At 44.1% G+C, this 26,896-nt stretch overlaps 1 protein-coding gene across 1 annotated transcript; it reads right to left on the bottom strand.

Moving 5' to 3' along the window:
* LOC132777571 (hydroperoxide isomerase ALOXE3-like) lies at positions 1–24,842 on the bottom strand. Its single transcript, XM_067469726.1, has 14 exons — positions 24,632–24,842; positions 21,213–21,417; positions 19,375–19,456; positions 17,086–17,208; positions 16,377–16,480; positions 16,004–16,176; positions 14,592–14,735; positions 12,171–12,374; positions 10,760–10,846; positions 8,139–8,308; positions 7,106–7,227; positions 3,185–3,285; positions 2,499–2,669; positions 1–607 (listed from the first exon to the last, which is right to left on the bottom strand). The coding sequence occupies exons 1-14, from the start codon at positions 24,779–24,781 to the stop codon at positions 407–409; spliced, it is 2,037 nt and encodes a 678-aa protein (XP_067325827.1). The 5' UTR covers positions 24,782–24,842; the 3' UTR covers positions 1–406.
* Between the last annotated feature and the right edge of the window lie 2,054 nt (positions 24,843–26,896).

The following is a 26,896-nucleotide window of genomic DNA, read 5'->3' as shown; positions in this document are numbered from 1 at the left end:
GCTCACCATCTCCAAATGCTGAGGATAATCTGCACCGAGAGGAGAAGCTCCGTATTGTTGTGGTTTGGGATATGCAGGTGGGTGATGTTTCCACTAGAGCTCCTCCTCAAAAGCCAATGAGGCTGCAACATAGAAATGTAATGAGGACCTTGCTTCTGATATTTGCAAGCTGTCAGGATGGGAAGGACAGCTCTTGCCAGGCATTTTTGCCTACTGAAAATCAGTAGTAGTGTGAAGTGGTGCATGGAGTTAGGACTTTGCTTGCTGGGCATCTGACCAAGGTGAGGAAAGATTGTCAGGATCTGTCATGTGCTTTTGCTTTTTGTTAACTACATTACTGAACTTATCTTACAGAAACAGATAGTCTGTGAGAAACATTTGTTAGAGGTGATTTCCCCACTGCTATTTAGATGGAAACGCTGTTCTCGACCTCTGGGGGGTTCAAGTAATTGTAGCCACAAAGGACAGGTCCACCCATGTTGGGCAAGGACTTGTTCCTCTGCTCAATTTCCCTTGAAATCCTCTTCAGTTCTTCTCGAAAGGCAACAATGAGTTTTTTGGGTGCCTCTTCCGTGAAATGCTCCTCTGGGTAATTGCCCAACCGTACCTGGTGTTGAAAAGAATTTTAAAATGAGAGAAGAGAGGGAGATAACACACTGGAGAAATATAGACAAGCTATAGCCACACAGCCACCCCCCAGATTTTGCAAAGCAACCTTTAAAAAAAGGAATTACAGTCAATGTTGGGGTTCAGCAGGATTATGGAGATTCTGATTCTGAGAATACGATTTTCACTGAGTCTGTGTCTGTTCCTCAGGTTGCGACACATAAGGAAATGAAGGCCACAGATCACAGAGATAGGCCAGGGCTAATAGCTGCAGAAGACATAGAAGATGTTTTTCTTGAGAATCAGTCTGCCCGAGCTTCTCAGGGCCCTTCCACACAGCCCTATATCCCAGAATATCAAGGCAGAAAATCCCACATCTGAGTGTGGACTCAGAAAACCCAGTTGAAAGCAGATATTGTGGGATTTTCTGCCTTGATATTCTGGGATATATGGAGCCCCTGGTGACGCAGTGGGTTAAAGCGATGAGATGCTGAATTTGCTGACCGAAAGGTTACAGGTTCAAATCCGGGGAGCAGCGTGAGCTCCCACTGTTAGCCCCAGCTTCTCCCAACCTAGCAGTTTGAAAACATGCAACTGTGAGTGGATCAATAAGTACCACTACAGTGGAAAGGTAATGGCACCCCATGCAGTCATGCCAGCCACATGACCTTGGAGGTGTCTACGGACAACGCTGGCTCTTTGGCTTAGAAATGGAGATGAGCACCAACCCCCAGAGTCAGACACAACTGGACTTAATGTCAGAGGAAAACCGTTACCTTTACTATTCTGGGATATGAGGCTGTGTGGATGGGCCTCAGCCTTCAGAAGATGGGGAGTTGCCTGTGATATGAGATTAAGGCTCTGCTCAGAGCGAGCTAAGGGAAGGTTAATTACAAGGTCAGAAAGAAGTTGTGAGAAACAGTCCTTGAAACACAGGTGCAGGAAAGGTGATTTCATGTTTGTTGGGCCATGTTTGAGCTTAAATTAGTGGTGTTTCCCCGGGGTCTTTAGAGCAGACAACTTTGCTTTAACTTCACATACATGACCAACTCTCAAGTTTGCCTCTGTTTGTGGATGGATTTTTGCCTTGCTTAAGTTCTTGTTTTCATGCTATGGAAATTTGGCTGTACTATGACTTTTTGGGTTTTCATGAACCTTGTTATTCTGGACTTCATGTACTTTGCTACTGCGGACTTCATGTTTCTTGCTACCTTGGATTTCATGGACATTACAATCTTGGGTTATTGATCTTTATAGTTTTTATAGCACCTTTTCTACTGCCTTTGGAGAAAGGCCCTTTTCCCCTTCTATACTGTTGAATTAATGCATCTTGCCACCATGTGAACCACAATGGCTATTGAGTTGTAGTTTTACAAGGTCTTTAATCGTTTCTGCCAAAGGGTGTTGATGCCCCATCGAACTCCAACTCCCATGATTCAATTGTATTGAGCCTTGGCAATTAAAGTGGTGGCGGTACAGATGAGCCCTCTTCCATGGGAAGGAGAACCTGGAAAACTTCTCCTTGCATTGTATGTATTTCACCAAATGAAAGTCTGATGAAGAAAACAAACAGCGACTTCTTTTGTCAAATTAATAGAAATTCTGCTTCTTCTAAACTCTAGGTAAAGCTAAGATTGACCATTTTCTGACCAGGGTCCCTTTCATACAGATGTATAAAATCCACATTGAGCTGGATTATACGACAGTGTGGACTCAGATAACCCAGTTCAAAGGAGATATTGTGGATTATCTATCTTGATATTCTGGGTTATATGGCTGTGTGGAAGGGCCCAAAGAGTCAACAAACATCAGTATGCTGACAAGTGGACTTCCATGCTACATAGACCCATGTCTCATTTTCAAGGAGCCTTGGCCATTCCTTGGTCACTCACCGCATCTCCCGTTGGGGCGCTGAGCAGCCATAGGGTGCTGAGAATGCTGCATGTGATGTTGATCTCAGGGATGGTGTCTTTGTAGATCTCCGCGTTCGCTGTCCCTTTGGTGGCCAGAGGAGGTTTCCTCATTGATGATGGAAAGTTGGGCATCCAGGCACCAAAATCAAACTATCCAAAATCAAAATATTAAGAATGTGACATACAGTTACAGGGTGGTGGTTGCCCCAAGGAACTAGAACTCCTGCCCCAGGAAGCTAGAACACCATCCTGTCCTTATGGTCCTTCCCCAACCACTGCAGAGCTTCTTATTCTGACTCCCTTTTAGATGTGAAGCTTTTGAAGAAAGGGCTTTCTTAAGGCAGACACTGGGAAATCAATGGTGCAATTTGGGTGATGCTCAGGTCTGGAGCAGAGCCTGAAAAAGTTCCATTTCTGGACTATAGATCCCCAAATTCCCCAACTATTGTAATCACTAGACAGGGCAACTGGAGATTTTGGAAGCTGCATTCCAACAGCATAATGACTTGTCTCAGGTCTAGAGATGGTTTCCAGAAAACTGTTGGACCCTCTTATGCTCCAACTCTTATTTTCTTTCGTGGAATGCCATGATGGTTAATCAAATGCAGGTTAAGCATGTGGTGTGCATTATGGGTTATTTGGAACAATGACATCCTTCCTCTTACCTGTCCACTGTTGACCGCTGAATGCTGGACCGAAACAGTATATATCACCATAGTCAGGAATTTTTTCAGCTCTTGCACAGAAGTGAATGAGGAAGAGATGCCTGGAAAAAGAAGATGCACATTCACAACAGAAATCAAATTCTGAGTCCTCTATAAAGGATCACAAGGATACTTTGGCTTGTCTTATATCTATGTGCAGTGAAATGGCAGGGAGAAGGTTTGAGGAAAAGAGGCAAAGAGAGTTTCAGAGGTCTCAAAAGCACAGATTTTATTTCCAGCTGGGGCTCTGGAGTGGAGCTTTGTCCAAAAGCATCAGAGCCCCGATATAGGTGTTGACGGCCTTTTTATACCCTCCAATTGCAGGGAAACAAAGACCATGCTTCTACATACATTGACATCATTCTCTACGTCACTTTAGCATCATAGGAATATCAAATTCTATCTTCCACCATACAAAAGGCATGTCTCTGTGTATTTCTTTCTTGAAGAACAGTATACAGCTTACATTCATCAATCAAGGAGCCTACTTTGACTTGTCATGAGGGAGAGGTATTGGCTCTTTCCTTAGAGCCTAGTTGTACCAGTCTCTGTTGCTACTAGGATGGGCTTATCTCTCTCCTGGAATGTTCCCCTCCCTCTTGCTGTGCCTGGACAGCAGCTTGGATTTCAGATGCAGAGAAAGCCTGATGTTTCTATACATTTCAGTGCTTGTAAAGTACATACAATGTATACATAAATAAATAAATATCTATTTTTCCAATATCTCCTCATCACCAGAACTAGACACTGTATTCTTCCAAGTGATGCCTGATCAAAGCAGAAGAGAGGGGAACTATAGAATCCAGGCCTGTAGCAAGGGAGGGGGGGGGGGGGTTGGGGGTTCAACCCCCCCCCAAAATGTTTCAGATTTTTTAAAAAAACCTGGTTTACTCATGAATTTTAACTGGTTAACCAAATTCCCGTGCTAAGTCTATGAGATGCAAAAAATCAAGAGTCCCTCCAGAACTGCAAGCACTATCTCAAGCAAATATTAGCAATTTATTCACACTGTCATTACTTGCAGCAATAGCCGATGTAGTTGTTCTGGTACAGCTGTACCAAGAGCTCCAACTTTATTTGCTTTGTATTAAATGTTTGCTTGCAGTCCTAGGTTTCAGGGACTCTGCAGATAGGTGGCTTCTTTGGTTGCAGTCATAGGGCAAATCACCTGTCCATCATTGTTAAGTTTTGGTCCCGCCCCTTGCTCAGGGCAATTGGGAAGAGAAGGGAGCCATTTTTAGTTAGTCTCAGCAAGGTAAGCTTATGTATAGGATGTGTGCAAGCTTCCCCTGTACAAAAGCTTCAACCCTTAAGACCTTCCGGGGGAGAAAGGTCTTTAGAGTCTCCTAAGAATTTCCAGGAAAACAGCCCTAAAGACCAAAGAACTCCAGCTGGAGAACATCTACTGCCTTGCTGGTAGGTCCACTTGGTGCAGTTCGACCCGGTAGCGGAGCCCACATCAGTAAGGGATAGATTACAGTCAGCCTGGGAGAAGTTAAAAAGGGGATTTTCCTTTAAAGAAGAAGTTATTGAAGACAGTTGCCTGTCCTTCATCGGCAAGATTAGGAATTCACCAGTTGCCTAAAAGCTTGGAATCATTTGCTTAACTTTACTGAAGACAAGAGAAGTTTCTGTTTGATTGTTCATTAATAAAAGACTTTGTTGTACTTCTCAAGCCATCTGTTTGTGGTGGACTGTTTGTGGTGGAAACTTCTCTTTAGGCCCCCTGGCTTCCCGCTGGGCAAAGGTTGCACATCCTGTTCTAAAGACAATTATTTACAGGCCCAGCACGCGACAGAACAGTAATGAAGCAACCAAGCAACCAGGTTGGGGAATGCTCTCATTAAGGAGGCCAGACTTGGTGGAGGTGGTTGACAAGGGCGGAGCTGCAGGCTATTGAAGGCTGCTCTGCCCCCTGCTGTGCTCTTTGCTTCAGCATGAGCTAGGAGGGAGGTTTCAACCCCCCCCCCCCCTGCGAAATTTTCAACCCCCCCCCCCCCCGAAAATTTCAACCCCTCCCGAAATTTTTTTCTGGCTACGGCCCTGATAGAATCACTTGATCTAGACATTTAATTCCTATTGATATAGCCTAGAATTACATTGGCTTTTTGAGTTGCCACATGGCACTGTTGACTCATCCTCAGTTTGTATTCTGCCAAGATTCCCAGATTTCTTTCACATGGAATGTTTTCAAGCCAAGTGTCACTCATCCTATATCTGTGCCATTTTGGATTCTGATCTTGTCCTCTGTCATGGATCGCTCTGATAGTGAGGGTGAGGAGGAGCCCAGCAGTGCCCTGCAGCTTTCTCAGCTGAGCTTGGAAGAAGAGCCTATGGAGGAAGCTACCACTTCTCAGCCTGAAGAGCAAGTTCAAGCAAGTTCATCCGAGCAGGCAGAGGAGGGGTCAAGTGTTCTTGTTCTTCTAAACTTGTAAAGGGAGAAGGATCAATTTTGCAGGTCCTCCAGGTTAGCAGAGAAATGAGCTATCAGTAGCCAACACCTGAGTAACTAGCATGAAATGTGCTCAAGTGTGGTATCTTGTTGCTGGCAGCAACGTCAGCATTTGGAGTTGTGACCTTGAGCTGTTGGTGATCTCTGGACTTTGGACTATCTCTTGAACTCTGGCATTTGGATTTTTGGATTAATCCTTGACTCTAGACCAGGCATGGGGAAACTTGGGCCTTCCAGGTGTTTCAGGCTACAACTCAACACAATTCCTAATAGCCGGTTGAAGTCCAAAATACCTGGAGGTAAGTTTGCCCATGGTTGCTCTATACTTTGTTTGAATCAGTTTTGGATCTTGGAACGGACTATTCACTATTCCCTGCTGTAGTTACATTTCAGCTGGATTCTATGGTTTGGACTTGGGCCATTTGCTAATCTGTTTGAAAATCGGGGATATTTGCTAGCCCCCACATCCAATTTGGTGTCATCTGCAAATTTGATAAGTGTGCCTTCAACTCCATTGTCCAAGTTATAGAGATGTTGAATAGCACTGGGCCCAGGACAGGATCCCCGTGTGGCATCCTGCTGGTCACTTCTCTCCAGGATGAAGAAGATGAGTCATTAGACCGAAGCACCTTTTGGATTCAGTTAGTTAGCCTATTCCCAATCTATCTAACAGTAGCATTGCCTGACCCACATTTTACTAGCTTCTCTTGGGGAATGTCATGGGGTCATTGTTTAAATCCTCTTCCCCTATACAAACCTTTTAAAGATGAGACAATGTTTGCCTTCCTCCAGTCTGCTGGAATTTCTCCTGTTTTCCAGAAATTCTCAAAGATGATTATCAATGGTTCTGATATTACTTCTGCCAGTTTTTTTTTTATACTTCATCTGGCCCTGGAAGCTTGAATTCACTTAGATTAGCCAGATATTCCTGTACTGCCATTTTACCTATTCTGTGCTGTATTTCCTTTCCTGCATCACTGTTTCATTATCCCCAACTTGAGCATCATGAGTACCAATTTTGGGAAAGGAGGGAATATGAATATAACAGCAACAGCAACAACAAGGTTGCGTATATAAATTGATTGCAGATAGGTTTGTTGTAGGTTTTTTCGGGCTATATGCCCATGGTCTAGAGGCATTCTCTCCTGACGTTTCGCCTGCATCTATGGCAAGCATCCTCAGAGGTAGTAAGGTCTGTTGGAATTAGGAAAATGGGTTTATATATCTGTGGAATGACCAGGGTGGGACAAAGGACTCTTGTCTGCTAGAGCTAGGTGTGAATGTTTTAACTGACCACCTTGATTAGCATATAATGGCCTGACAGTGCCTGGAGCAAACTTTTGTTGAGAGGTGATTAGATGATTGCAGATATTTATCCCACATTCATTACTATAGGAAGCTGGGAACCAGATAAGAAGAGGAAGCCTTACCAGAAGACTCTTGCGCCAGAAAGCCTTTCTCAAAGACCTCCTCCATCCACTTCTGCAGCTCACAATCTTCCTGCACCGAATGATTATTTGGATAATACAAGTTGACAATGCCAGAGACAAAGCTAAGAGAGGAAAAGACATGAGAGGACCATCAGGGTGGAGCTCACCAGCATCCCTTGGTCTCTCACCAATCCAGGATGCCAGGAAATTGCATTTAGACCACACATTGAAATTAGCAAACCATATCTAGGCTCCTGGGGCTAACATGTGTGTCTGTACTGGAGTTGGAAAAAGTTCCTTCTCTTGGACTTCAACTCCCAGACTTTGCCAGCCAGTGTGGCTAAAGAAAACCAACATAATTGGCAATTTTTGTGTGCACGTGTGGATAATAGAATCATAAAATCATAGAATCAAAGAGTTGGAAGAGACCTCATGGGCTATCCAGTCCAACCCCCTGTCAAGAAGTAGGAATATTGCATTCAAATCATCTCTGACAGATGGCCATCCAGCCTCTGTTTAAAAGCTTCCAAAGAAGGAGCCTCCACTACACTCCGGGGCAGAGAGTTCCACTGCTGAACGGCTCTCACAGTCAGGAAGTTCTTCCTCATGTTCAGATGGAATCTCCTCTCTTGTAGTTTGAAGCCATTGTTCTGCGTCCTAGTCTCCAGGGAAGCAGAAAACAAGCTTGCTCCCTCCTTCCTGTGGCTTCATCTCACATATTTATACATGGCTATCATATCTCCTCTCAGCCTTCTCTTCTTCAGGCTAAACATGACCATCTCCTTAAGCTGCTCCTCATAGGGCTTGTTCTCCAGACCCTTGAATAATTTGGTAAAGTTCTTCCAGTCCCAATTATTGTCTCTGGGGTGATATGAGTAGTAGTTGAAAATTGAGGGATTTTCCCTAACTCTGAAAGATTTCACAATAACCTGGCAGCAATAAAATGACCACAAACTTCCTAAGGCCCATCAAGTGCAACATAATTGGATACAGATAAATAACATATGAGTCACCACAATGGCCCCTGACTGACCTCTCCATGGCTGCCCAGAGCTTCAGGCCATCCTCTTTGTAGTAGTAATGGGGCAATGAAGACACCCCGCGAGCCTCCAGATCGTCCGGAAGGCAGAGCGACGTCAAGGTCAAGGCTCTGGTTCCTCTTTGCAACACTTCCACTAAGCCCTCGTAACCAACAGCAGTGTACTACAATAGGAAGGGATAGGAAAATTCAGAGCTGCAGACAATATTTTGCAATTTTTCAGGTGCAGAATTCGTTATTCTTTCACTACTGGATTGCAACATCTTCTTGATTCTTTAAAAATTAATTAGCAAATTGAACTTCCCCAAAAGCACTATTCATGGCCGCGTTTTGGGGATCTCCATTTTCAGAACTAAACAGATTTGTTTGTTTGTTTGTTTATTTATTTACAATATTTATATGCTGCCCTTCTCACCCTGAAAGGGACTCACAGCAGCTTACAAGATATATATACATTCAATACATTATATTATTAGCATAGTACAATATCAGCAATATATATTGCTATATTGTACCATACCATTATATTGTAATATTATTAGTAATATTACCTGTAATATAAAATATATAATTATAATATCATATTAGTATTATTAGTATTATATTGTATTACATTACAATATTATAAATATTATATGTATATACAATATATTATATTATGTACATACAATATATTATACTATTAGCATAGTACTATATAAGTATTATATATTAGTTGACCTTGACAGTCTCTTTCTTCAGGGAAGTACACAAAGGTTCTCTAGAAAAGAACTGTTTTGTCCATCACCAGACTACAAAAGGAATATAAAGTTGAGTTTGACAGTGATAGGGCTGTATTTGATGAAGACAGGGTTTGGATTTGATAGAGATAGGATCAAAATTGACAGAGATAGTGCTGGATTTGACAGAGAAAGGGTTGGATTTGATAGAGCTGGATATAATGGAGAAAGGGGTGGATTTGATAGAGATAGGGCTGGATTTGACAAAGATAGTAGACATGTGCAACCCAAAAATAAATGGGTTGTTGTAGGTTTTTTCGGGCTATATGGCCATGGTCTAGAGGCATTCTCTCCTGACGTTTTGCCTGCATCTATGGCAAGTATCCATAAAAATAAATGGTTCTAAACTGTGTTCAAAAGTAGGGGGCTCTGGTGCTTCATGTCTAAAGTCCTTTCTGAATTTTGAGGGTAAAATTTTTGAAACTTTATGAAACTTCCGAATCTTCGTAAGTGCTTCATTAAAAATGGATGCACATGTGCAATAGGGAAAACAGCACTGGAAGGGAGAAACTTCAGGGGCTCCTCTCACCCTCATTTGTTGAGCTATCCTGATCAAATTTGCTACAGTGGTAGAATATATACTCCACTATTAGCTCACCAAATTTCAGAACATTTAGATGATCCACTAATTTTTAGGGATTTTTTAAATGAAATATATTTTTAAAAAGTAAATAAAAGAGCGACCTCCTTGAATTTTCTAGAGAATGACCCAAGGTAATAGGGGGCCCTTCCCCCCCCCCCCATCCCGGAAAGCTCACAACCCAGCTTTCTCCCTTTCTTCTTTCTCTCTCTATCCCTCTAAAATCTCTCTCCCAATTGCTATTCCTTCTTCATTCTCCCTTTTCTCCCTTCCCTCCCCAAGTGCAAGCATGAAACAATGAGCCAGCAACCAGCGACCCACCACCATCTCTTTCCCTGGCAGAATGAGGTTTGCTTGCCATGCAGCCGGGTTTACAAAGGTTAGGTAAAGGTTTTCCTCTGACATGAAGTTCAGTCGTGTCCGACTCTGGGGTGTGGTGCTCATCTCCATTCTAAGCCAAAGAGCCGGCGTTGTCCACAGACTCCTCCAAGGTCATGTGGCCAGCATGACTGCATGAAGCACCATTACCTTCCCGCTGGAGCGGTATCTATTGATCTACTTACATTTGCATGTTTTTGAACTGTTAGGTTGGCAGAAACTGGGGCTGACAGCAGAAGCTCACGCTGCTCCTCAGATTCGAACTGCCAACCTTTCAGTCAACAAGCTCAGCAGCTCAGTGCTTTAACCAACTGCGCCACTGGAGGGTCTAGGTTATAAAGGTTAATGGTGACCAAACGCTGTGATAACCCCAACCCCTCCCTCAAACTTAAGCCCTGATTGGCTGAGAGGCAAGCCCTACTGTTAGGCTTCGCCTCTCAGCCAGCAGGCTTGCTTGACTAGTACAGTTAGCTGAGTCATACATCTGAACACTTCCAATGACATCCGAACAATGACTTTAAAAAGTTCAAAATCTAAATGTTGTGGTGGACATGCGTATGCACAATCGAAACCCATTCGGATGTTCCAAAAATACTTACAACATCCAAGAGATCCGCTTTTGATGCATAACCTTAAAAGATAGGTTGGATTTTGTAGAAATGGGGCTGGAATTGCTAGAGATGGAACTGAATTTGACACAGAATCTTGGAAGCTGTAGTTTAAGTATGTACTTAGAAGCCTCCACACTCCTTTGAACTATAGCACTGAATTCTTCATACTTCACAACCTTATAAATGTCAGGATTCCATAAGATGCTGCCATGGTATGAAAATACTGAGAAGTGTGGACGTACCCAATACAAATGAAAATCCATTTACCTGGTCAAAGATCCCTCCTTTTGAAATGAGACTCTCCCGGGCCAAAGTGTTGATGTGAAAGGTGTAGCGCATGTGAGGAATCAGGAGCTGCAGAGGGAAAGGGGGAGAATTAAGATGGCCTTTAAATCCTGTGGTTCCATTTTAATCCCAGCCTTTGAACAAGTTTGACTAAAATCTGGAGCAAAAAAAAACCAAGCAAAAAAATTAACAAAATCTTGCAGGGTTGTTGTAGGTTTTTTCGGGCTATATGGCCACGTTCTAAAGGCATTTTCTCCTGATGTTTCGCCTGCATCTATGGCAAGCATCCTCAGAGGTAGTGAGGTCTGTTGGAATTAGGAAAAAGGGTTTATATATTTGTGGAATGACCAGAGTGGGACAAAGGACTCTTGTCTGTTGGAGCTAGGTGTGAATGTTTCAACTGATCGCCTTGATTAGCATTTGATTGCCTGGCAGTGCCTGGAGCAATCTTTTGCTGAGAGGTGATTAGATGTCCTTGTTTGTTTCCTCTCTGTTGTTGTGCTGTTCTAAATTTAGAGTTTTTTAATACTGGTAGCCAGATTTTATTCATTTTCATGGTCTCCTCCTTTCTGTTGAAATTGTCCACATGCTTGTGGATTTCAATGGCTTCTCTGTGTAGTCTGACATGGTGGTTGTTGGAGTGGTCCAGCATTTCTGTGTTCTCAAATAATATGCTGTGTCCAGGTTGGTTCCTCAGGTGCTCTGCTATGGCTGACTTCTCTGGTTGAAGTAGTCTGCAGTGCCTTTCATGTTCCTTGATTCGTGGAGGAACCTCTCAGCAAAAGATTGCTCCAGGCACTGCCAGGCAATCAAATGCTAATCAAGGTGATCAGTTGAAACATTCACACCTAGCTCCAATGGACAAGAGTCCTTTGTCCCACCCTGGGCATTCCAGAGATATATAAACCCATTTTCCTAGTTCCAATAGACCTCACTACCTCTGAGGATGCTTGCCACAGATGCAGGCGAAACGTCAGGAGAAAATGCCTTTAGAACACGGCCATATAGCCCGAAAAAACCTACAACAACCCAGTGATTCCGGCCGTGAAAGCCTTCGACAATACAAAATCTTGCAGTCTTAGACTTTAAGAACCGGAACCTCAATGTCATAACTGGAGTAGTCCTAAAGCTGTCATTCTTAAAAATTAACTTTTCCAAACTCATCGTTTTATTTTCAAACCATCTAGTGCAGGCATGGGCCAACTTCCTAACAGCCTACTAGCTGTTAGGAATTTTGGAAGTTGAAGTCCAAAACACCTGGAGGGCTGAAGATTGCTCATGCCTGCTCTAGTGGCTAGTTTTCAGGTTGGAAAACAGTGAACTTTGGAGGGCCACACTATATCGGAGGGAAGCATTAGCGTGATTATACTGCTAAAAGCTTTATATCATTCACCTTGTAGAGTGGGTGGCACATGGGCAACTGGCGGATAGTAGCCATAGCAAACACCTCTGCCAACAGGTGTGTCTGGAGCAGATGTGCAACAGCCTGATGGGCGTGGAAGTCAGCATTGCGCACCCAGGTTTTAGCCAGGAGCCAATCCCATTCGTGGTCACTGGGCAGGAAGATGGGTGACAGTGGCCCAGGCATCTGGCTGAGCTACACAAAGGGAAGAGAACACAACATTACATGGGACTCCTGAAAGGCTCAAACAGGATAGAAGAGTTTAGCATAAACCTAGCTCAAACCAGAGTTTGGGAAGTCTCAGAATTCTCCCATGCAGAATAAATCAGTGGCTATGGCATCAGAAGATTTCTGTGCTCACCGGAGAGACCCCAGTTAAAGTGGTATTAAACTGCATTAATTCTGCTGTATAGATGCACCTGTAAACTCCTCAGTCTTGCTTCTCTTCTGGTGCCTCTCTCTGCTCCTCCTCTAATCTCCAGACATATATTATTCCTCCATTGAAAGGTGGTGAGTTAAGACTTTACCTGATCTTTTCATGAGTTAGGATGTAAGTTCTCCACGCATATGAAAATGAAAAGTCGTTTGGGCCGGAGGTTTAGCACAGCTGGTAAATCATCAGCAAAAAGTTGCCAAAAAGTTGCCAACTGTCAGCCTAGCTCATTGTATACCTAAGCAATTCAAAAACAGCTTTAGCTGTGATTTGAGGAATTAGGTACCACTAAAACAAGTGGGGGAGGTGTTTTACGATGCCATAAAGAAAGAAGATCAGAAAATGCTGGGTGACCAGAAAGAAGGAGGAAGTCCTGACGGCTCTTCATCATACAGGATAGAGCAACAGCACTCCCTGGACTCGAGCCTAACCTTCCATGGCATCTCCTTCTGTTCTGTCTGTCTGTGTATTGTCTATACAAAGCAGCCTTGAATGTTTGCCGTGTATGTGTGCTGTAATCTGCCCTGAGTTACCTTCAGGGTGAGAAGGGCAAAATATAAATAAAGTGTTATTTATTTATCGTGTCAGGAGCAACCAGACCATTGCATTACATTTCCAACAGAACAAAACAAACAAACAGATAAAAAACCACAAAGTTTGCAAATTTGGTAGTTGATTAAATGTCCTTTGACCAGTATCTGGCCACTTGGAGTGCCTCTGGTGTTGCCACAAGAAGGTCCTCCATTGTGCATGTAACAGGGCTCAGGTTGCATTGTAGCAGGTGATCTGTGGTTTGCTCTTCTCCACACTCGCATGTCGTGGATTCCACTTTGTAGCCCCATTTCTTAAGATTGGCTTTGCATCTCGTGGTGCCAGAGCGCAGTCTGTTCAGCGCCTTCCAAGTTGCCCAGTCTTCTGTGTGCCCAGGAGGGAGTCTCTCTGGTATCACCCACAGATTGAGGTGCTGAGTTTTAGCCTGCCACTTTTGGACTCTCGCTTGCTGAGGTGTTCCAGCGAGTGTCTCTGTAGATCTTAGAAAACTATTTCTAGATTTAAGTCATTGACATGCTGGCTGATACCCAAACAAGGGATGAGCTGGAGATGCCACTGCCTTGGTCCTTTCACTATTGGCTGCTACTTCCCGGTGGATGTCAGGTGGTGCAATACCGGCTAAGCAGTGTAATTTCTCCAGTGGTATAGGGCACAGGCACCCCGTGATAATGCGGCATGTCTCATTAAGAGCCACATCCACTGTTTTAGTGTGGTTAGATGTGTTCCACACTGGGCATGCGTACGCATGCGTACTAAAGTGTTGTTGTTGTTGTTGTTGTTGTTGTTATTATTATTATTATTATTATTATTTGTAAGATTTCAAATTCATAACCTACAACTGATGACCAGGTTTGGTTTTGGAGTCAACAAGGAAACTCAGGAAAGCAACACAGAGAAATTGAATCCCAGACGAGCCCCCAAATAAATGGGTACTTTTACCAAGAGCCAATTGAGAAACCTTTATTGAGTGAAGAAAAAGCATAGTTTATTACAGCTAGGGCAAATATTCGGATACATCTGATAAATTACTCCCAAACCCCCTCCTGATGCAGCTACAGACTTTTTATACTTATTTTAAGTTTCACTTTTCTTAGATAAGAAACACACCCATAAATGGCTAACTTATAAATTATGGCAAACATGGGCAGACCTTTCCATATATGGGAGACAAAAAAAATCTGAATGCATGCGTACTTTAACTAGCCATCTCAATTGTTTGTGTTTCTTCGTCATGTATGACAGAGGCCTAATATATGAAGTGGTTTCAAGCAGGCGGGTAAGGATACACTTGAAAAGAAACCAGATACACAACATTCCAAACATCATACCAGACACATGTATAAAACAAAACCCCTTTGCTAATGACTCCTTCAGAGCCACATTTTGCTAAAAAAAAAATCCAATTCCCAACTCAGGAAATGTGGTACCTGAATGGCCAAGGGCATGAGATGATTCCGTGGGGAGAGGTACAGCAGGCACAAAGGAGCAGCAATATACTGGTGGCGTCCATTGATCAGCCCAACCGGGACATCCTCCAGGAGCTGGTAGTCCACAATGAAGATGTTGCCCTTCTGTGGAGGAGAAGGTCAGACTCAAACTCTGAACAAAGAGGGAAGCCAAGGATTTGCCAAAACCCGGAGCCGCCTTCAGTTATCTGAAGAGATGTATGGATTTTCCTGGACTAAAATCCTCAAAATCCCCAAATAGCAAACTCACTCTCCAACACTTCCCAACACTAAGTAAATGTAATGCAAAGCTTTTTCTGTACTTTGCATTCAACAGTTTTCTTTTGCCAAAACCTACTGGGAAGACTCTTCCCCTCATCTCCCTTGCTGAATTAGTGGAGTGCAAATTACTGTTGCCCTTTCAACTCAGTTTGCAGCAATGGGAGAAGAAAGTGGGATAGTGGGAGGAAGACAGAGAAACTAGGATGCATGAAGTGTAGCTAGAAAAGTGGGACAGCGGAGGATGAAATGAGATAGTCCCTTCTAAATTGGGACAGTTGGAGAGTGTGGCATGGGCACTGCATGAATTTCAGAGGGAGTATGTAGTATATGGGCTACATCCCGTATAGACTACTGCAACACTCTCTACGTGGGGTTGCCTTTGAAGACTGCTTGGAAGCTTCAAATGGTCCAACGCTCAGCAGCCAGGATACTAACAGGAGTGGCACTCAGGGAGCATACAACTCCTATGTTGTGCCAGCTCCACTGGCTACCAGTCTGCTACCAGGCACAATTCAAAGTGCTGGCATTAGCCTACAAAGCCTTAAATGGTTCTGGCCCAACTTACCTGTCCGAACACATCTCTTCCTATGAACCAGCTAGGACATTAAGATCATCTGGGGAGGCCCTACTCTCAGTCCCGCCTGCAACACAGGCACGCCTGGCGGGGATGGGAGACAGGGCCTTCTCAGTGGTGGCCCCTCGGCTGTGGAATGCCCTTTCTACAGATATTAGATTGGCCCCCTCCCTACTGGCATTGCGGAGGAAAGTGAAGACCTGGTTGTTCGAGCAGGCATTTGATTAGGCAGTGTAATGAATATAGGAATACGGAATAACGAATGATGAGATTGGATCTTGATTCTACTGATAAGACGCTAATGAGTTGTTATATTGATGTTTAATTGTTTACTGTGTTACTGTTTTAACTGTCCCTTAACTGTTTTTATGATGTTTAGCATTGCATTTTTGCTGTTGTTAACTGCTTTGAGTCGCCTAAGGGTTGAGAAAAGCGGTATACAAATGAAGTAAATAAATACATAAATAATAAAAAAGTAACTCTCCCATTGTCTCAGGATAGGCCCCCAGACCACCAAGTGCCTGATTCACGTTAATACCTTCAGCTCTTTCTCCAGCGTGGTGTTGTCTCCAAGGGACTTAGCCACCATCTCCTGGGTCACGGGGAAATTTGGAGGGATTTTGGTGCATTTCCGGAGCATTTTTGGATTCAGTCCATTCAGGAATTGGTACCCAAAGAAGGCATCTTCTTTCCAGTGTTCTGTGACGTATTCTAGAAGAGCCAAGGAGAATTCAACTGTGCAACATCCATTTACAAAAAGTCAGAAGTACCAATTATTTTGACACATAGAACTCAGTTTGAAACAAATGAAGCAAGCTGATAGCATAGGGGAAAAGTGGGAGGAAAAGAGAGGAACTGGGACATTTTAATGATAGGACAGTCTCCAAGATGTGGATTTTAGCAGGGCTTACTGGATGTATCTGACTTGCTGAACCAGAAAACCTTCTTGATGTCCTCCAGGTTCCCCCAGGATCGTTTGCTATCAGAGTAACCTCTCAGCTTGAGCTCTATTGTCCTAAAGGTGGTAGGAAAGGAGAGCATTTTTGGGGAAGCTTATTTCAACGTTTACTTTCGTCATACAACAATTTCCTGGCCGACGCAATGATTAGTGCTTGGATTAGTGCTTGGGGCCCTGCTCTCGGTCCCACCGGCCTCACGAGCGTGTCTGGTGGGGACAAGGTACAGGGCCTTCTCGGTGGTGGCCCCTCAACTCTGGAACTCTCTCCCACTGGAGATCAGAACTGCCCCCTCCATTCTGACGTTCAGAAAACGGGTGAAAACCTGGCTATGGAATTTGGCATTTGACCAGTGAATCAATATTTCTGTGTTCGGATGGATGACGACGAATGATGAACAACTGACCATTGTTATTATGTGATTGCACTTTGCTGTTTTAACGTTTTAATTGAATATGTTATATGATGTATTTAATGATTGTTTTGTGATACTATTTTGGAAACTGGCCTGAGTCCCCCGATAGAGGGGAGAAGACCAGTATACAAAATTGCTAAATAAATAAATAATAAATAAATATTTAATCTAACACTCAGCTTGTCAATTAAAAGTATCCAATACAAGTCTCTTCAGAACAATCTTTCATCACCTTTACACACAACTCACTTGCCTACAGCGCGTTTCACAAATAGGGCACCTTTGACGAAGGAAAATGTGGTTTGATTTTCCAGCTCGATCATGGATGAAACGTTCAGACACTGGGGGATGCCCTTGTTCCATATCTTCCACCTGTATGGAGGGAGAAGGACCACAGTGTCATACTCCAGAGTAGAATCACCTCCGCCCTTAAACACCACACCAGCTGGGTAAAATCAGCAAGCAGTTTACTGAAGAATATATGTAGCCAAAGCAGTAAAAAGTAATCCACAGTAAAAGTACAAAATCCAATTTAGTCTATCAGCTACAAAGGAAAACAGAAACAAAGAGTCAAGAGAAATCTATGAAACTGGGCACTTGAATCCATGAGCAAAACAGCAAGCAAATCCCATAGGCAAAAATGAGCTTGGCAAACATTGAAACTCAGAGCAAAGGAAACATAAACTGTTGGGCGACATCTCCAATCATTCCCAGTTACATGACCATGTGGAGTCCCCGGTGGCACAGTGGGTTAAACCCTTGTGCCGGCAGGACTGAAGACTGACAGGTCGCAGGTTCGAAACCGGGGAGAGGCGGATGAGCTCCCTCTATCAGCTCCAGCTCCTCATGCGGGGACATGAGAGAAGCCTCCCACAAGGATGATAAAAACATCAAAGCATCTGGGCGTCCCCTGGGCAACGTCCTTGCAGACGGCCAATTCTCTCACACCAGAAGCGACTTGCAGTTTCTCCAGTTGCTCCTGACATGACAAAAAAACCCCCCAAAAACCTGGTCATGTGATTTGGGGATTATGGGGGCATTTGTCCAAGACGTTTGGAAGGCGTCAAGTTCGAGAGTGCTGTTTTCTTCAAATTTTATTTCTATTATCCCGACGTTGCCTCAACTGAAGCAATTGCCTTCCACAAATCATTATAAACCCTTCCCTGACTCCAAAACTGCAAGGAATACCTTCTTTGCTAGTTTTGGCTTGTTGAATCCAAGCTGACTGCCTTAATTGGTACTCAAACTGCCTCTGTTTACTAAAACTTCTTTTTCTGTTCAATGTCTCACATCTTGCACCTGGTAAATCAAAATCAGCTTCATTCTCAGACAGCTGCTCAGGGAACAGTGGGGAAAGGCCTTTCCCAAGCAGATGACCTTGAAGAATCATCTAGCAGCAACTCTCTTTTGAGCTCAATTCAAGCCCAAGTGACCCCTCATCCCCAAATCCAACAGATTCCGGCCCAAAAACCGGATCATCAGCCACATTCCCATCATGAACATCAACATGAACAGCAGACACAATCACAGGCTGAACAGGCTGATATACAACACACAGTTACTGAGAAGAACTGCTAAATGGCCTCTATCTGTCTGTATGTCTTGTATGTCAAAAACGGCATTGAATGTTTGCTGTGTATATGAGCATTGTGATCCGCTCTGAGTCCCCTTCGGGGTGAGAAGGGCGGAATATAAATACTGTAAATCTATATAAATAGAACTGTAATGTTCGTTTGTGGGATTAACACAACTCAAAAACCATTGGGCGAATTGACACCAAATTTGGACACAAGACACCTCTCAGGCCAACGAGTGACCATCACTCATAAAAACACTGGAAAACACAGCAGAAGATACTTTAAAAGCTAAAAAATAAAAATACACTACAACACATGCACATAACCACATTGTTCCCCTGACATTAAGTCCAGTCGTGTCCGACTTGGGGTGGGGGTTGGTGCTCATCTCCATTTCTAAGCCCAAGAGCCGGCATTGTCCATAGACACCTCCAAAGTCATGTGGCCGGCATGACTGCATGGAGCACCATTACCTTCCCCCCAGAGAGGTATCTATTGATCTACTCACATTTGCATGTTTTTGAATTGTTAGGTTGGCAGAAGCTGGGGCTAACAGCGGGAGCTCATGCCCTTCCCCGGATTCAAACCTGTGACCTTCCGGTTAGCAAGTTTAACAGCTCAGCTGTTTAACCCACTGCAACACTGGGGGCTTCGGCATAAACACATGTGCATAACCACATAAATACACATATACACAAATATATACACACACATATACACCTACATATACACACAAAATATATATACACAGACTGGGCACAGCAACGTGTGGCAGGGGATGGCTAGTAAACAAACAAACAAATAAATTTCTCTTTCCCTGCCAAATTAGTGAGGTTTCTGGCTTGGAACAGAGCACAAGAATCAACAGAAGGAAGGTGTTTTTTTATTATCTGATGCAACATCTGGATCTGATTTTTAGCTGGTTTACAATATCCCATCTCACAGGTTTAGACTGACTTACTTATAATCACATTGTCTTTTCTCAACTTCCTTAATCCGGAACTCTTTGAGTAAAGGTAGAGTATCCATGGCAGGGGTTTTCGCTGGAGGAAGAAGCACAGAAGACATTGTTGGAGTCTCTTTGTTTCATTCATCTTAGGCTTCATGATTGATCTGAGATAGGATCACTTGCAATTCCAACCATCCCATAAACAATTTCATATCGTACCCAAACCTGACACATGCCACAACTGGAAGATAACCTTTATGGGTGATAAATGGATGCAGCGGGTGGTCTACAGCAGAAAATGCATCATCCGTCTTGACAGGATGGGCTCTGGCATCTCTTTGCAGCAAGTGGGAGGACTGAACTCTCCACAACAAATTCTACTCTGACTATACCAGGAACGACACCCCAGATCTTCTTGACTGAATAATGGGTCCCTTTGGGTGAATTTCAGCCCAATCTCCCTAGATTGGAGCCCTAAAATTATAAAGGATGGAGCTGTACAAAGGACACTGAACTGCCAGGTGAGACCCATCCTGCAGGCATCCTAATAGCACATGCAGGTTGCTATCAGAAGATTGCTCTTCCCAGGAAACAACTCTAAGCAGTATTGTTGAAGGCTTTCACGGCTGGAATCACTGGGTTGTTGTAAGTTTTTCGGGCTATATGGCCATGTTTTAGAAGCATTATCTCCTGACATTTTGCCTGCATCTATGGCAAGAATCCTCGGAGGAGACATCACAACCTCTGAGGATGCTTGTGCTGTCGCACGCTGGGCCTGTGCATAAGACTGTAGACAGGACATAAATTCTGTGTGCCCAACGGGAAGCTGGGGCTGCCCCAGATTAAAGGCCTTTGGATTTCCTTAAAACAGAGTCTTTAGATTGCTTAAAGGTTCAACGAAGTTCTTTATTAATGAAAACAAGCAGGTACTTTAAGTCTTTCTTAACAGTTTATTGGCTCTCTCTCAATCTTGTCCACAGGGAATAGGCACTATCTTCTTAACTGTATACTAACTAATGGGGAAATCCTTAACTTCTAATTTGGGCAGTCTGTCTTTGCCTCTGTTGGCCCACATGGAGCCCCTGCACCCGGTACCAACTGCTTCTGGCTTCCGCGAGTGACCCTTACCAAGCAGAGCTTTGTAGACTTCCAGGGGAAAAAGAATTCAGGTTTCCGTGGTGGCTGACTGAAGTACTTCAGCAAAGGAGCTGTAGGGCTGTATAACCCCGGCCAAGCTGTGGGCTGTATATCTCCCCGGCCAAGCCGTAGAAGACGAAGCTTTCTACAGGAGCTCTTGGTATTATGTCCTGTATGGAAGGCTTTTCTGTGTGGACTGGACCCAAAATGGCTCACTTCCCTACCAAAGGCCAAAAAGGGGGCGGGACTAGGGAAACTAACAATGATTGACAGGTGGCTTGCCCTATGATTGCAGCCAAAAGAAGCCACCTATCTGCAGAGTCCCTAAACTTAGGACTACAACAAACATTCAATGCAAATGGATGAAACATTCAGACACTGGGGGATGAAACACTGCACAATGCTTGCCATAGATACAGGAGAAATGTCAGGAGAGAATGCTTCTAGAACATGGCCATATAGCCCCCAAAACCTAAAAAATCCAACTCTAAGCAGTGTTGGTATTTGGTCAATTGACTGAGTAGTTCAAGTTCCTGATCACTTTGGCATTCTTGGACCAGCAAAAGGTACCTATTTTTTTGCACTTTGGGATTTTTTTTGCCAAAAATGTGTCTGTGCAAAAAACATGTGCAAAAACAACTCTCGTCATCCTGCTGAGTGTGGAAAACACTTTTGGAAAACGTTCCTCTTTTTCTCCCCAGAGAACGACTTACCCGTCCCCTCCCGCAGCTCCAAAGACCCTCGCCCTTCCATCCACTGATAGCAGGGGAAATGGTAGGCCACCCCTTTCGGGGATGTCACGGTGATACAACTGCAATACCAGCTTGTGGGGATGAGGGCAAGTTTGATTTGCTTGTGGAGACGCAGGAGCACAATTTCCCCCAGATCGCGCTGGCAGGAGACTTTGTAATCACTCACCTGTAAGAGAAAAGTAAGCAAATTGCCCAAGGTGACCCCAGATAACAATAGACCACAAGCTATTAAGCAACGTTTCAGCTCTGGCTAAAAGACATTGCCTACAAAAGTACACATTACATACGAATTGGGAGTGGGGCAGCTGGAGTGGAAATGGCTGAAGGCTTTTCCAGCTGTAGAAGAAGAAATTGCAGGAGGTGTTATATAGGACAGGAGCAGGATTCAAAACGATCTTGACAGATTGGAGAGATGGGCCAAAATTAACAAAATGAAGTTCAACAGTGACAAATGCAAGATACTCCACTTTGGCAGGAAAAACGAAATGCAAAGACACAGAATGGGGGATGCTTGACTTGAGAGCAGTACGTGTGAAAAAGATCTTGGAGTCCTCGTGGACAACAAGTTAAACATGAGCCAACAATGTGATGTGGCGGCAAAAAAAGCCAATGGGATTTTGGCCTGCATCAATAGGAGCATAGTGTCTAGATCTAGGGAAGTAATGCTACACCTCTATTCTGCTTTGGTTAGACCACACCTGGAATACTGTGTCCAATTCTGGCCACCACAATTCAAGAGAGATATTGACAAGCTGGAATGTGTCCAGAGGAGGGCGACTAAAATGATCAAGGGTCTGGAGAACAAGCCCTATGAGGAGCGGCTTAAGGAGCTGGGCATGTTTAGCCTGAAGAAGAGAAGGCTGAGAGGGGATATGATAGCCATGTATAAATATGTGAGAGGAAGCCACAGGGAGGAGGGAGCAAGCTTGTTTTCTGCTTCCCTGGAGACTAGGATGCGGAACAATGGCTTCAAACCACAAGAAAGGAGATTCCAACTGAACATGAGGAAGGACTTCCTGACTGTGACAGCCGTTCAGCAGTGGAACTCTCTGCCCCGGAGTGTGGTGGAGGCTCCTTCTTTGGAAGCTTTTAAACAGAGGCTGGATGGCCATCTGTCAGGGGTGATTTGAATGCAATATTCCTGCTTCTTGGCAGGGGGTTGGACTGGATGGCCCATGAGGTCTCTTCCAGCTCTTTGATTCTATGATTCTATGATTAGCTCATAGCTGCCAAGCAGTGCCTGCTGAAATTTTGACTTCTATGCAACCATTAAAGGGATAGAAGCCCTCTCCAGATTTCACTGTGGCAACCTGAATTGGGAACTCCATGGATGGAGAACAAGTTGAGAGGTTTTTCTCTATCCTCCACCAACCTCAGAGGTACAAGGTGGGACTGTGGCGCAGCTGGCTGGGAATCAGATGTATTAAGATCAGTACTGACCGGAAGGTCATGAGTTCGAAGCCAGCCCAGGTTGGAATGAGCTTCCAACCAATTTTGTGTAGCATGCTGTCGACCTTTGCAGCCCGAAAGACAGTTGCATCTGTCAAGTAGGAAATTTAGGTACCACTTATGCGAGGAGGCTAATTTAACTAATTTACGAGGCCATAAAAATCTCCAGCAAGCTTGCAAAGAATGAGGAAGTACTTCATCAGTGTCACAAATGGTTGGTGAAGGGACAGCTCCCCTGGTGGCCAGAATACCCTCATGAAAAGCTGGAATGTTAAATTGCCTCTGTGTCTGTCTATATATGTTGTGTGTCTATGACATTGAATGTTTACCATGTATATGTACATTGTAATCTGCCCTGAGTCCCCTGCGGGGTGAGAAGGGTGGAATATAAATACTGTAAATAAATAAATACAAAAATAGATCCTTCTTAATTAATGCTCCAAGGTCCTGGAAATGCCCACCTAGAAAGCTACATTGCTTCTCTCCATAAGATGATAGATAGACACATATCACAGGCTTCAGGATTTTAGTGCAATAGGTTTCCCCTATCTGTGGGGAACATGTTCTTGGCCAGACTGAACTTACAGGAACCCATGGATATGAACCAACACCAGTGAATCAATTCTAGATCCAAAATACTATAGAGTGGGGTTGGAAATCACAGGGATTCATAGACAGGTATACTCCCACTTGAGATCAGCTAGCTGGCTATCAACAGTCTTGCTCAGATCTTGCACACCCAAGGCTATGTAAAATGGTAGAATTATAGAATCCTAGAGTTGGAAGAGACCTCGTGGGCCATCCAGTCCAACCCATTCTGCCAAGAAGCAGGAAAATCACATTCAAAGCACCTCCGATAGCTGGTCATCCAGCCTCTGTTTCAAAGCCTCCGAAGAAGGAGCCTCCACCACACTCCGGGGCAGAGAGTTCCACTGCTGAACAGCTCTCACAGTCAGGAAGTTCTTCCTAATGTTCAGATGGAATCTCCTCTCTTGTAGTTTGAAGCCATTGTTCTGCATCCTAGTCTCCAAGGAAGCAGAAAACAAGCCTGCTCCCTCCTCCCTGTGGCTTCCTCTCACATATTTATACATGGCTATCATGTATCCTCTCAGCCTTCTCTCAGCCTACTCTTCTTCAGGCTAAACATGCCCACCTCCTTAAGCCGCTCCTCATAGGGCTTGTTCTCCAGACCCTTGATCATTTTAGTCGCCCTCCTCTGGACACATTCCAGCTTGTCAATATCTCTCTTGAATTGTGGTGCCCAGAATTGGACACAATATTCCAGGTGTGGTCTAACCAAAGCGGAATAGAGCATGGGTAGAATTACTTCCCTAGATCTAGAGCATTACTTCCCTAGATCTAGATCTTGACAGTCCTACCGGAAGACTTCTGAGACATAAAGCCTCTCCTTTCTTGTAGTTTGAAGCCATTGCTCCATTGCATCCTAGTCTCCAAGGCAGAAGAAAACAAGCTTGCTCCCTCCTCCCTATGACTTCCCCTCACATATTTATATATGGCCCTCATCATGTTTCCTGTCAGCCTTCTCTTCTGAGTTCTTTAAGCCACTCCTCATAGGGCTTGTTCTCCAGACCCTTGATCATTTGAGTCATCCTCTTTCTCTGGATATATGCCAGCTTAGAGGCAACATCTCCCTTCAATTGTGGTGACCAGCACTGGACACAGTGTGATTCCAGGTGTGGTTTGACCAAGGCAGAACAGAGTGGTAGCATGACTTTTCTGGATCTAGGCACTAGACTCCTATTTATGTGGGTCACAAATGTCTCCCTATGAATGTTCCATAGGGAGACATTAGTTTACGGCACAAATTTTCATAATAAAGATAGACGGAGAGAAAGAACAGGACATAATCTCAATAAGATTAAGTATCAGCTTGCTCTCTGACCCAAAAGGACCATCTTTTCCACACTCACCGCTCCAACATAGAAGTCCACGCCCCAGTTGTCCAAGGCAGTTTTGGGGCTCTCGCCTTCGGTGCCCACCAAAGTGATGAAAATGGAGTCGAGGGTGGCCGAAGTGACAAAGTTGCCTGTTACCACCCGGACATTGTACTTAAGATCCATATTGCTGGAGCTCGGTTACTCTGCCTTGACGTTGAGCACCAAGCAAGGAGCTGAGTTTATTCTGCAGCTCTGCTGGCCACAAAGGGTGATATTTAATGTGTGCCAGCTTCCACCAGCCTTGCCGCCCTACCCTTTCTCCTGACGTGGCCACTCCCATTAAAAAGACAAATAAATGGTCTTTTGGCAAATGAAGCCTGAGTGGAAATCAAGATGGATACTGGCCAATATTGGATACTAGAAGAATAGAGGCGAGCTCTGCCATGGATTACTGTATTCTACCCCTAGATTAGAAAAATATGCAGAAAAGGAATAACATCAACATAAATTGGATAGAATCATAGAATCATAGAGTCAAAGAGTTGGAAGAGACCTCATGGGCCATCCAGTCCAACCCCATTCTGCCAAGAAGCAGGAATATTGCATTCAAATCACCCCTGACAGATGGCCATCCAGCCTCTGCTTAAAAGCTTCCAAAGAAGGAGCCTCCACCACACTCCGGGGCAGAGAGTTCCACTGCTGAACGGCTCTCACAGTCAGGAAGTTCTTCCTAATGTTCAGATGGAATCTCCTCTCTTGTAGTTTGAAGCCATTGTTCCGCATCCTAGTCTCCAAGGAAGCAGAAAACAAGCTTGCTCCCTCCTCCCTGTGGCTTCCTCTCACATATTTATACATGGCTATCATATCTCCTCTCAGCATTCTCTTCTTCAGGCTAAACATGCCCAGTTCCCTAAGCCGCTCCTCATAGGGCTTGTTCTCCAGACCCTTGATCATTTTAGTCGCCCTCCTCTGGACACATTCCAGCTTGTCAATATCTCTCTTGAATTGTGGTGCCCAGAATTGGACACAATATTCCAGATGTGGTCTAACCAAAGCAGAATAGAGGAGTAGCATGACTTCCTTAGATCTAGACACTATGCTCCTATTGATGCAGGCCAAAATCCCATTGGCTTTTTTTGCCGCCACATCACATTGTTGGCTCATGTTTAACTTGTTGTCCACGAGGACTCCAAGATCTTTTTCACATGTACTGCTCTCGAGCCAGGCGTCACCCATTCTGTATCTTTGCATTTCATTTTTTCTGCCAAAGTGGAGTATCTTGCATTTGTCACTGTTGAACTTCATTTTGTTAGTTTTGGCCCATCTCTCTAATCTAATAGGTGCCTTTATTCTGGGGCCAGAGCCAGGAATAGCTAGAACAGTGTTTCTCAACCTTCCTAATGCTGTGACTCCCTAATACAGTTCTTCATGTGGTGGTGACCCCCAACCATAAAATTATTTTAGTTGCTACTTCACCACTGTAATTTTGCTACTGTTACAAATCGTCATGTAAATATCTGATATGCAGGATGTATTTTCATTCACTGGACCAAATTTGCCCAATACACCTGTGCAGGTACAGCTGTACCAGGAGCTCCAATTTTGTTTGCTTTGCATTGAATGTTTGTTGTCATCCTAAGTTTCAGGGACTCTGCAGATAGGTGGCTTCTTTTGGCTGCAAGCATAGGGCAAGCCACCTGTCAATTATAGTTAGGTTCCCTGGTCCCGCCCCCTTTTTGGGTTTTGTAGGGAATAGGAGCCATTTTGGGCCAGTCCACACAGAGAAGCTTTTCACACAGGACATAAAACCAAGAGTTCCTGTAGAAAGCTTCGTCTTCTACGGCTTGGCCGGGGAGATATACAGTCTACAGCTTGGCCGGGGTTATACAGCCCACAACTTGGCCGAGGATCATACAGCCTTACAGCTCCTTTGCGGAGGGACTTCAGTCAACCATCACTGAAACCTGAACTCCTTTTCCCTGGAAGTCTACAAAGCTCTGCTTGGTAAGAGTCACTCGTGGAAGCCAGAAGCAGTTGGTACCGGGTGTAGGGGCTCCACACCATCAGAGGCAAAGACAGACTGCCCAGATTAGAAGTTAAGGATTTCCCCATTAGTTAAAGTTATGAAGATAGTGCCTGTTTCCTGTGGACAAGATTGAGAGAGAGTCAATAGACTGTTAAGAAAGCCTTAAAGTACCTGTTTGTTTTCAATAATAAAGAACTTTGTTGAACCCTTAAGCAATCTAAAGACTCTGTTTTAAGGAAATCCAAGGGCCTTTAATCTGAGGCAGCCCCGGC

This window comes from Anolis sagrei, chromosome 6 (assembly GCF_037176765.1).
Source record: "Anolis sagrei isolate rAnoSag1 chromosome 6, rAnoSag1.mat, whole genome shotgun sequence".
NCBI lineage: Eukaryota > Metazoa > Chordata > Lepidosauria > Squamata > Dactyloidae > Anolis > Anolis sagrei.
Note: the sequence above shows the minus strand (reverse complement) of the source record. Positions and strands in the feature narration are given on the sequence as shown.

Excerpts from the sequence above, each read along its gene's own strand:
- LOC132777571 (XM_067469726.1), bottom strand. The coding sequence starts at position 24,781 with ATGGATCTTAAGTACAATGTCCGGGTGGTAACAGGCAACTTTGTCACT. Across the intron at positions 16,177-16,376 it reads CAGCAAGTCAGATACATCCA|AATACGTCACAGAACACTGG; the intron begins GTAAGCCCTGCT and ends TGGCTCTTCTAG. Across the intron at positions 7,228-8,138 it reads CTCTGGGCAGCCATGGAGAG|CTTTGTCTCTGGCATTGTCA; the intron begins GTCAGTCAGGGG and ends TTCCTCTCTTAG.